Here is a 12,412-nt window from a genome sequence, read left to right on the forward strand (position 1 = left end):
TTAATATTTACAGCGCTTTACAGCTTAATTCATACAGTTTCAACAAGAACAATATATAAATTGTCCACTTTGGTGTATCACACCAATTTAGAAATATAGCTTCAATGTATCACACTAGAATCCAGAAGTATAGTCTATAAAATAAGCCATGATATCTTTTTTACACCACAATAGACTTGTGTCTAGTTTCGGTTCGTTGTCATTCGTAAAAAAAAAAAAAATTTTGTTCTGTTATATGTTACGCTAATTCATTTTCGGATAAGTCGTTATTTCTGTAGAGTGTCGATATTCGTTATACTGAATCTCGATTCATGTCGAATTCATGTTGAATTCATTCATTATATCCACTATAATTTCTTTCATATTCGTTGAAATTCGATATTTATGTATGTATGTATGTATGTATATATATTCGTGATAATGATTCGTAGTTTGGAAAGTTGTTTGTTTATTGAATCTATTAACACAGACAATGACAATATCTCCTCTCCTCTGCTCAAATACAATACAACACCCTTCTCACTCAGTTCTCAGGAATGCACTTTGCCAGTAATCCAACATCCAGCACAAAATTAATCAGCTGATTGGACTGTAAGATTTACTTTCAGTTGACCTATTGTTTGATTAGATCTTTAACGAATTACCGATTCATGTCAAATTCATTTGTTATATTCGCTATAATTTCTTTTGTATTAGTTGAAATTCGTTATTTCTTGCATCCAAATGTCCGCAAGATGCAAAATTCGGCCGGATTTTGTTACGAAACGAATTGCACATGTCTACTCCATAATACATACAGTATGAAAGTGCTTCCATACATGATTGCCCTCTCCTAGTAGTGATGCTGCTGCTGCAGAAACTCTTGGAAAGCAGAGCTGCATACCACTATTCTGCATGATGTCATTTTCATAAAGGGGATATTTTTATAACACTACACCGTGACTCACAGATCTTCTTCCCAGTTGATTCAGTTCAGAATGAAACTGTCCTCGGTTAAAGGGCTAGTTTTAACCACCTGGCAACAGTAAGAAAAATGTATTTATAGTGATGCAATACTTGGTCTGTATTACACAGAAAAACGTTATTTACTGACCTAAAAAGGCCAACTGTAGTCAGAAATCATTTAGTGTAATCACATCCTTTCTAATAGCCACAAATTCTCACTAGAATTTTCATTTCTGCCCAACAAAAGCAGCCAATACTATGTCAAATGATATCATCAAATTACCCCAACGGATTTGTCATAATGTAGGATGAATAAATGGGGAATCCAGATTTGAAAATGTGACTCATTCATTACAATTCTATGGGAGTTGAAAGAAATACAAACCACACAGGTAAATTATGGACCTAGGAGTCTCTAAAGACAAAACAAGCTGGCACAGCAGTTGGAGGACCTGCTGAAGTGATTTCTTGTTCTACAGATCACAGAATGTTAGTGTAATCACAGAGTTGTAGATATAACAAAATATGTGTAGCTACAACAATACATAATCGACAAAAGAATACATCTACCCCTTTGTAGTCAAACTCTAAAGTTTCATTGGTGTTGAGTGCAAACCTTGCTCTGCACTGGTTTTCAGCGCATGTACAGTGCTTTGAAAAAGTATTCACACCCCTTCAAATTTTCCACATTTTGTCCTGTTACAACCAAATATATTTTATTGGGATTTTATGTGATAGATCAACACAAAGCGGCACATAATTGTAAAGAGGAAGGAAAATGATAAATGTTGTTGACATTTTTTTACAAATAAATATCTGTGGTGTGCATTTGTATTCAGCCCCCTTTACTCTGATACCCCTAACTAAAATCTAGTGGAAACAATTGCCTTCAGAAATCACCTAATTAGTAAATAGAGTTACCCTGGGTGTAATTTAATCTCTGTAAATACACCTGTTCTGTGAAGTCCTCAAAGGTTTGTTAGAGAACCTTAGTGAACAAACAGCATCATGAACACCAGACAGGTCAGGGATAAAGTTGTAGCAAAGTTTAAAGCAGGGTTAGGTTATAAAAAAATATCCCAAGCTTTGAACATCTCACAGAGCACTGTTCAATCCATCATCGGAAAATGGAAAGAGTATGGCACAACTGCAAACCTACAAGATATGGCCATCCACCTAAACTGACAGGCTAGACAAAGAGATTAATCAGAGAAGCAGCTAAGAGGCCCATGGTAGCTCTGGAGGAGCTGCAGAGATCTACAGCTCAGGTGGGAGAGTATGTCCACAGGACAACTATTAGTTATACCTCCACAAATCTGGCCTTTATGGAAGAGTGGCAAGAAGAAAGCCATTGTTGAAAGACAGCTATAAGAAGCCCTGTTTGTAGTTTGCAAGAAGCCATGTGGGGGACACAGCAAACACATGGAAGAAGGTGCCCTGGTCAGGTGAGACCAAAATTCAACTTTATGGCCTCAAAAGCAAAATGCTATGTGTGGCGGAAAACGAACACTGCACATCACCCTGAACACACCATCTCCACCATGATACATGGTGGTGGCAGCATCATGTTGTGGGGATACTTTTCTTCAGCAGAAACAGGGAAGCTAGTCAGAGTTTATTGGGAAGATGAACAGAGCCAAACACAGGGCAATCTTAGAAGAAAACCTCTTGGAGTCTGCAAAAGACTTGATACTGGGGCGGAAGGTTCACCTTCCAGCAGGACAATGACCCTAAACATTAAGCCAGAGCTACAATGGAATGGTTTAGATCAAAACATACTGATGTGTTAGAATGGCCCAGTCAAGTTCAGACCTAAATCCAAATGAGAATCTGTAGCAAGACTTGAAAATTGCTGTTCACAGATGATCTCCATCAAATCTGACAAAGCTTGAGCTATTTTGCAAAGAAAAATGTGCAAATCTGGTAGAGATATACGCAAAAAGACTTGCAACTGTAATTGCAGTGAAAGGTAGTTCTACAAAGTTTTGACTCAGAGGGGCTGAATACAAATGCACGTCACACTTTACACATATTTATTTGTAAAAAAACGTTGCAAAGCATTTATCATTTTCCTTCCACTTCACATTTATGTGCTACTTTGTTTTGATCTATCACATAATATCCCAATAAAATACATTTCCATTTTTGGTTGTAACATGACAAAATGTAGAAAATACTTTTCAAGGCACTGTACATGTTATTTATCCTTTTTAGCCAGCAGTTATGAAAGGCAACCAAGCAAATATTTTATAAACTGCAGCTTACTAGTCCTTAGATGTGGTGGCTGTATTCGTTTTCCTCTGGTGATCCAGCCAGTAACTCACCTCCTGGTTCAGGGTGGCTATAATCACTATTCCACTGTACAGGCAATCCCTGATTTAGGAACATTTGAGTTACGAGCGACTTGCACTTACGAACGGAGAGAAACAGGAAGTAATGGGGAAATCTACCCCCAAGAAGGGAATTCACTCCTGTAAGAGTTATCATGGGAAAAAGGTGTCTCCGCTGAATCTTTATCATCATTCCTAGTTTCCACGACAACTCAAATTTTTCAAAACCCAATCGTCACAGGAACAGAAAATTAGGTGAAATCTTCTGAACAAGGGCACAGACAGCAAAACAAACATTACAGGGGTGTTAACCCTTCCCTATGCTATCCAAAAAACATAAAAAAACATTTTTTTTAGCTGTAGTGCTAATGTACCTGTTCCAACTTAAATACAAATTCAACTTAACAAGCCTATCTTGTTCGTAACCTGGGGACTGTATCTATGCATGAGCAACATGGCCACCCTTGGACAGCTGCATTCTCAAGCTGTGGGGAGAGTAGTATTTGATGGACTTGTAGATTCAGATGAAGTTTACATAAGTGATTAACAAATTAAAGCCTAATTACAGTTAACAATTTTGAAGTAGTTGTAGATATGGGTTTTTTTTTCCTTTGAGATTAAAGTTATTGTAACTGATCACTTTGTAAAACAACCCATTTAGTTTAACCACTTGACCACTGGGCACTTAAACCCCCTTCCTAACCAGACCGGTGGTCTTACATTTTGAATGACAATTACTCAATCATGCAACACTGTACCCATATGAAATTGTTGTCCTTTTTTCACACAAATAGGGCTTTCTTTTGGTTGTATGTAATCACTGCTGTTTTTTTTTTTTAATGCGCTATAAAAGAAAAAAAAGACTGAAAATTCTGTATAAAAAAAAAAAGCATTTTTCTTTGTTTCTGTTATAAAATTTTGCAAATAAGTAATTTTTCTTGATAAATTTTAGCCAACATTTATACTGCTACATATCTTTGCTAAAAATAACCCAAATCGGTTTATATTATTTGGTCTTTGAAAGTTATAGAGTCCATAAGCTATGGTGCCAATCTCTAAAAATTGATCACACCTTATGTACTGATGGGAGCGCAATTATTGGAGGACGTCAATGTTTGCCTTCCCAGAGTTATCAAGCTGCGCTGTAGCCGTAATTCGACTATGGCGCGGTCATTAAGTGGTAAAATAGAAACGAAATACAAAAATGTAAAAAAAATGATAAATACCTTTTTTCTCTTTGTTATAAGTGATCACATTCCCTCTGTTCTAAGTTGCATAAGAGCTGGGGGGGAGGAGAAGCAGCAGCACACTGAGCTTCCCAGTGAATGACTGTGCAGCGGAGGCGTGTCAGGACAAGTCTGATCATTGGAGGAAAGCAGGCTGATTTCCCAGCATAGCTTAGTGTGATCAGTTTTTAAATAGGAAAGCAGAGGGACTTGCAGGAACACCAGGGATTTCACACAAAGGAAGCAACACAAAGAGAACAGGAGACTTTTTCATACAAGTGCATGTACAGCAGGCACATATCAGGAATATGAAGCGTTAGGGTGACAAATGCTTTAAGGTTTTAAATAAATAAAACCTGACTATTGCAAGCACTCCTATCAGTGTTAAATGTTTTATTTCAAGCCTTTCACTTTCAATAGATCAATAGATTTTGATCCATTGGAAGTTCAAAAGGAAAAAAACTTATTTGCAAGAGCCACAGGTAAACAAAATTACAAAGGGCAAAAAAATAAACACTGCTGTGTTAATGCTACTGTTAGATTACATTATAATTTTAAAGGCAGTTATCATGGACTCAGCCCAATAAAAACACTTTTTCATATTGCCTTGCTTCTACCTTGGAATTTTCATGAATCCCAGGAGTCTAAGAGTGAAGACTGTCAAAGACAATATGCTGCTGAGAGGTTTTTTTAAACTGTTGTAAACATAAACTAAAATATCAGTGCTGTTAAAAAAAAAAAAAAAAATAACATAAACTTAACTAAAGAGAACATTTAAGGCCCCAATCTCACTTATCTGAAATTGCTGGCCGAATTACCATAATTCTCCCTGCAATTTCAAATAGCGACAAAATGCACAATGCGCGCCTGGCACCAAAAAATGCGTGGTTTTATTGCATGACAAAATTGCAGGACAAAATGCGCATTTAAAAATTTTTGCATGAAACTTGTCGCTAAGAAAAAAGTGCACGAGCTTCTTTTGCGCAACAAACAGGTATAGTGCAGCCCATTCCAGCGAATGGGCTGTCCTCTGTGCACCATGCAGTGGAGATTGGTACAAGTACTGACTGCGCCTACAGAGTCTCAGACTAGCTGGCTGCCCCCTCTACCCCCAGCATTAATTTAAGGTGCTACTGGCTTTGCTAGAGAATCTGTCCTCTAATGCTTGTGCATGTTTTGAAGTATCTTGCACCCTCATACCTGTACCTGCCTGTGTTCAAGTACTGCAATAATTCTTCAAAAATACACTACTAGACTGAGCCTGAAATGTGTCGGTGTGCTCTGGAGCTGGTGCCTGGGCAGACAACCCCTGAACAGGTAATGGAGACCTGGGTTATTTTTCCAGTGGCCTCTTTAGTGACAGTGAAAAAACCTGATGCTCATCAGTAATAAATCATTAATCTACAATGCCTGGATATGACTGGTAACTGATAACTATCTTGTGCTAAGCTGACCATAGATTTCAGAAGTTTCTTTATTAAGTTGTAAGTTCATCGTGGCTAGGTTTACATCTAAGTATTATTGAGTGGGAGCTGTTTCTGGCTTACTGCAGAGGTACAAAGACAATCGGCACAGGTATTCTAATTTGTTAGATGAACTGTTTTTCTTGAAAGTATTCTATGTCCAGTTAAAATTATTTTTTGTTTTTGATTGAGTGGGGAAACCCTGCGCAGATTTTTACTGCTGTCTAGTAGAGAAGGGGAAGGTCTGAATATTCTGCATCCCTATCGCAGATTTTCTCTCCCATCCGGTTTGGCAAAACTGTAGCCCCTGGTACAGAAAGTAGAGGAAATCTTGGTAACAGAGCACTGGACGCAGTAAAAGTTCATCAGGGGTTCCAATCCTTCCCCAAACAATCCAAAACTTAAAAAAAAGCTTTGACTAGAAAATGTATAGGTAAAAATCTTTAGGTGCAAATCAATATAGAGTAATCAATGATTGGGTACAGGATGGCCAAGACAGCAGACAGGTCTCATTTGTCCTTATGTGTGCACAGCATACCACTTCATAGAGCTGATTTTTCAGTCATGTGAATGATAAAGAAAAAGGAATCATCTGAAAAAACGGCTAGGAGAGTTTGAACGTAATGGTAAAACTGTTTCCGCATTGTAAACAAATGACAGTAGAATTAGATCAGGGCTACACAGGTTGCTACTGAAAAATGTAACTGCTTGTAGACAGTTTACTCATTAGAATTACATTAATTTCAGTTGTGTGCCAAATGTAGTGACTGCAAACAAGTGGTTAACTGCAAACTCCAGTGCCATAAGATTTAATTGCTAGAGAAGCCTGCGGCTAAACATTAGTCAGTTAACAATTAATAAATCTGCAGGTAACATTGGAATATATTATGAAAATAACTTATATAAACACACCTTACACAAATTTTTGGAGTCTTATTTAACCACTTTCAGACCGGACCATTTTGCTGGTCAAAGACCAGACCACTTTTTGCGATTCGGCACTGCGTCGCTTTAACTGACAATTGCGCGGTCGTGCGACGTGACTCCCAAACAAAATTGACGTCCTTTTTTTCCCACAAATAGAGCTTTCTTTTGGTGGTATTTGATCACCCCTGCGGTTTTTATTTTTTGCGCTATAAACAAAAATAGAGCGACAATGTTGAAAAAAACGCATTATTTTTTACTTTTTGTTAATATAAATATCCCCCAAAAATATATAAAAAAACATTTTTTCCCTCAGTTTAGGCCGATACGTATTCTTCTACATATTTTTGGTAAAAAAAATCGCAATAAGTGATTATTGATTGGTTTACGCAAAAGTTATAGCGTTTACAAAATAGGGAGAGTTTTATAGCATTTTTTAAATAATTTTTTATTATTTTTTTTTACTAGTAATGGCGGCGATCAGCGATTTTTATTGTGACTGCGACATTGTGGGGGACCCATCGGACATTTTTGACACATTTTTGGGACCATTGTCATTTATACAGTAATCACTGCTATATAAATGCAGTGATTCCTGTGTAAAGGACACTGGCAGTGAAGGGGTTAACCAGTGGGTGGCAGTGTAGGGGTTAAGTGTTCCAAGGGGTGTGTTACTAACTGTGGGGGGGTTGGGCTTTCATTTAGTGAACACTGATCTCTGCTCCAATCACATGGAGCAGAGATCAGCATCACTAGTTGCTAGGCAGAATGGAGAAATGCTGTTTACACAGCATTTCCTCCATTCAGCCGTCCCGTGAGACGATTGCGGGTATGCCCGCGGCGATCGAGTCCGCGGGTCCCGCGACCGGACTCACGGGGGTCCCGACCAGCGCGGGAGCGCGCCGCCGGCGGCACGCTCTCGATGGCAGGGCGGCATTGAAGATTGGACGCACATGTACGCCAATATGCCTGCCCGTGCCATTCTGTCTACGTACATCGTCGTGCGCTGGTCGGGAAGTGGTTAAACATATAATTTGCCATAAACCTATCTGAATGACTTATTTTAGATATCATTCCTAAGCAGTCACCTTATTTCACCACAACCACCTTATCAAATTCACACCTGTCTGGTAAAATGGCAGGTGGAGCCTGAATTTTTTTTTTTTTTTTTTTTTTTTTTACAAAAACAGGGGTGCTTTATTTAACATTACCACCGTACAGAAGAAAAGTACACAAGATAAAATACATTACATTACATCACCAACAAAAGTGGTCACAGAAACAATATAAGCAGGGGAAATTGTCAAAGATCATATATAGAGCAGGCACATATAATAGAACAGGTATAACAAAGAGCATACTTGACATGTAACCCAAACCCCACACCCAGACCATCTACCCCACTTCTGTGTATTGTGTGGGCCAGTTAATGGGAGGTCCAGGGGGACCAAACTTTATCAAACCTCCAGGGGCATCCCTGGTTGATATATGTTAGTTTTTACATAGGAAGGGCAGCATCTACCATAGCCTCCCAGGAGGATAGAGCCTGAAAGTTTAACCCTAAGGCTCACTACTGCAACCTGAAAGTCACGCATCTTGTGACTTTGCCTGGTGACTTCCTGGCGACTTGAGTGCTACTTTGATGCAACTTTGAAGCGACTGTCAGGGAATTCCTGGGTAATCCTCCTGTAAAGTCAGATCCGAATCACATCAATATAGATGAGGATCTGACTTGGAGGCAACTTCCATTAAAATCTATGTGCACAAGTCGGATTAAAGTCGCCTTGAAGTAGTACAGGAATCTTTTCTAAAGTCGAAGCGACTTCAGTAGTGCTAATTGAGGCAGCTCTCATTGACTAACATGGGATTTCACATGTCATGCAACTTGGGGCTTCACAAGTTGGATCCCAAGTTGCGGCAGTGTAAACCAAGCCTGATTGTCGACTGCTGATGAATACAGCTGAGGCTAGCCATACACATCAACAAGAGCCACACAAGAGAGATCAATAGATTCCCCTCATCTACACTGATCAGTGTGGATAGAGGAATCTCCCTCTTTTGTATTCTGGAAGTTGTTACTCCCATGGCTCTCAGAATACCTGAATAGTGTCTGCATTTGATTGGCTGCAGTCACAATTTCAGCTGAGAATTTTTACCCAACCTTAATTTTCAGATCAAAGTTTGTTGAGCCATGTGGTGCCACTGTTTATTTAAAGCAACCCTGTCATAATTTAAAAATCTTAACGTATGTGGAAATTTCTTTTGTTTTGATACAGTAGTAACGTGTTATACCCTTTGAATTGTTGTGTTTGCTGTGTGACCCCCAAAGAGCACTGAGGAAAATTACACCCCCCCCCCCAATTTGTTTTAGTGACAATTAAACATTTATACAAAACATCATGTTGTCATCAAAGCAAGAGCTAAGGGAAAATTCTCCAGTGGGGGCGCCTGTTCCTATTACAACCCTCAACCTGAAGTGATTTCCTCTCAAATCCTGTTGAAATTTCAGTTCAGGAAGTGAAGGTAAATCTCCCCAGATTTATCTTTACTTTGTGTTTTGGCTTTGCATAAATTTTAAAACAGAATTGCTCTTTAGAAGAACACATAGGAGTCTTTCAGCTTACTTCCGATATACAACAAATTTGGGCAAATCTGATGCGATCTCTCATTCTGTGGTTCTACCAGCTAGCCCCTAGTGGATGGAACTACAGTATACAGCAGGGGATGTAGCATCAAACACACACCTATCACAGTGCCCTACAATAGAGTGAAGACTGGTGTAGCGGGCCATTGGGCAGAGAGGTAATTTTTTCTTCACAGGGTGCTTCTGGCTTAATGCATTTCAGGTAGAGACAGGGTCACCTGACTCACTTTGGACTCCAAGCACAGCTAAGTGGGTACAGTGGAACCTTGGTTTGCGAGTAGCCCGGTTAACAAGCGTTTTGAAAGACAAGCAACTTTTTTTTTAAGTGTGAGTGTGTTGTTTCACAGAATTCAAGATAATGGGGTGTGCAGTACCGAATTTGGCCAGAGGGGCGGGGGCACCGGGGACACTCGAAACGGTTTGGAGCCATTCGGAAATACTCAAAAGCACTCAGAAATACTCGGAAACACTTTGTTCCCAAGTGTTTCTGAGCCTTTCCAAGTTCAGCCGAGCTGTCCCGAGTATTTCCAAAGCTCTCTGGCACCCCCACCTCTGGCCACATGCGGTATTGCATGTAATAAAAGTCAATGCGGAACTAATTATGTTTGTTTCCATTGACTTCTATGGGGAAACTCACTTTGATATGCGAGTGCTTTGGATTACAAGCATTCTCCTGGAACGGATTATGCTCGTAATCCAAGGTTCCACTGTACTTCTTTCAATTCTTTTCGAACAATCAGAAGAGGAATAGTAAAAAAAATAGAACTCTAAACTAATTGATACACCTGCTCAGCAGAACACTACAAAATATGTATAAATGGAAGGCTCTTTGTCTTTGCAGAAAAACAAAATAAAATTATATAGGTGTCTATCTGGGCATGAGGTACATTACTGATAAGTGATCTGTGCCTGTTGATCTGGTGAAAGTGAAAACACGACACTTCAATGCGCTATAACGTTAATACCACTGCATCCCCTGTAATACTCCTAAACATTATATACAACTCACTTGTATGTAAGACAAAATACAGCAAAGGGAACACACGTCTTCAATGTGTACAACAGGTAAGAAGACTGCGTTTAAAAGCTTTTCTGGAACAATATTTCTTAGCTTGCTGTGCAAGCTTGACATATGACAATTAAAACTAAGCTATACTGTACATACCTAGGCCTAGGAAGGCAAATTCTTTATCCATTATTGAAAAAAGTGAGAAAATTTGCCATTCCGAACATACAGTATACACTTTTTATATACATATGAAGTGAGAATATTTATAATCGTATCTCTAAAAGCCAAACAAATTGCAGGTAAATCTGATAAATGTTTAAAATGTTATTAAAGTTAATCTTTATCCTATTTATAGTAAAAGAAGGTGTGTGTGTGATGATTAACTTAATTCATTAAGCTAAGGACTAGCAAGACTGTGGCACATTGTGAATCATGTTACTATAAGGTCAGTAGTTCCAAGGGAACAAAAATCCAGTATCTACTAAATATATTGCTAGTTTGCCAAATCACAGAAGCACTATGATTCCCCCCACCCTTCCCCCAAGAATGCACAGCACTGAAAACAGGGAGGATAAATGGAGTCTCAAGTTCCCAAATGACAAAAATGGAAGATTATATATATATATATATATATATATATATATATATATATATATATATATATATATATATATATATATATATATATATATACTGAGAGAATGTGGCACACACAGTAACCGCTAATAACCATGGCATAATAAAACTCAGCATTACCACTGCATTTCCTGAAGTCATTGAGTCCATATCTAGACGTCTTGTGATAAAGTAATCAAGATATTAATGTATACCCTGGAGCTGTACATGAATGTAAAAAAAAATACATATCTGCAACAGAAATGAGAGCAGAAAAGAGCAGCATCTCTGTGATGACATAATCCCAGCAAAGATGTGGAGAGGACACCTGTAGGGTTATAAGCATCTCTTGCCACTTCCAGGCACTTCAGCACTGGAGGTCCCTATTGTTCTTTTTCAGGGAGAGGGTGGGCTCTTGCTTGTGCACGATTCGGGGCTTGTATTAGACAATGGTTAGTTCATCTACCTACCTTTGATGTGGTGCTGCTGATGGACTCTGTGTAGTCTTGTCTGGCTTCCTCTGGGAAATGTGGGAATGCTGCTGGACAAACTGTTACCCATGGCACCCAAATGCAGCACAGTAGCCCAGTAAGAAGAGAATGAGCCCAGACAGAATGAGGCAGAGCTGCTGCTGCTAACAGATCAGTGCAAATCTTGTGTTTGTAGCTCCTTGTATCCTCTAATATATTCTTTTCTGCTACCGAGGGACTACAGCCCCCACTGTCTTCTCCCCTCCCTCCACCTTTGGTTGCTGTTGCTGCTACTGTTTCTCCACTATGACCAGCTTTGGATCTCTGTCTCCTTTCCTTTAGGCTATTGCTGAGATCTTCCCTCTTATATGAAAGTGCTGTGGGGACAGCTCCATGCCTGCTATCTGGTGCTCCTTCAGCCAGCAGAGCTGTCAGCTTCACTAGGCATCAGAGGCTGAGCCTGCTACCTGGCATTGTCTCATGAATAAATAGGCAGACAATCAGCTGGCCAATCCACTGCCCCTAACCGCCCCTTTCTGTAAACTGGAAACTTTTCTCATCACCAATACCTGCTTGCCTATGCCTATGCAAAAAAGCCTTCCTCTTATCCAGACTTATCTTATCTAAAACAGTAAAAATTCCAGGACATCCGATCAGTTCTTTTTGGTTTCTATGCATTGTCCATTATATATATATATATATATATATATATATATATATATATATATATATATATATATATATATATATATATATATATATATATATATATATATATATAAAAGA

At 38.9% G+C, this 12,412-nt stretch overlaps 1 protein-coding gene across 1 annotated transcript in view; it reads right to left on the reverse strand.

The window, feature by feature from the left end:
• The window catches only part of NEURL1 (neuralized E3 ubiquitin protein ligase 1), a 414,759-nt gene extending 402,717 nt beyond the window's left edge, over window positions 1–12,042 (reverse strand). The window contains exon 1 of the mRNA XM_077455266.1: window positions 11,627–12,042. Coding sequence (XP_077311392.1) covers window positions 11,627–11,717 — 91 coding nt within the window. The 5' untranslated portion in view covers window positions 11,718–12,042. The remainder of the gene's footprint in view (window positions 1–11,626) is intronic.
• Window positions 12,043–12,412: the final 370 nt, after the last annotated feature.

The sequence above is a fragment of the Lithobates pipiens genome, unplaced genomic scaffold (assembly GCF_037356315.1).
Source record: "Lithobates pipiens isolate NorthernLeopardFrog02 unplaced genomic scaffold, aLitPip1_a1.2 Scaffold_25, whole genome shotgun sequence".
NCBI lineage: Eukaryota > Metazoa > Chordata > Amphibia > Anura > Ranidae > Lithobates > Lithobates pipiens.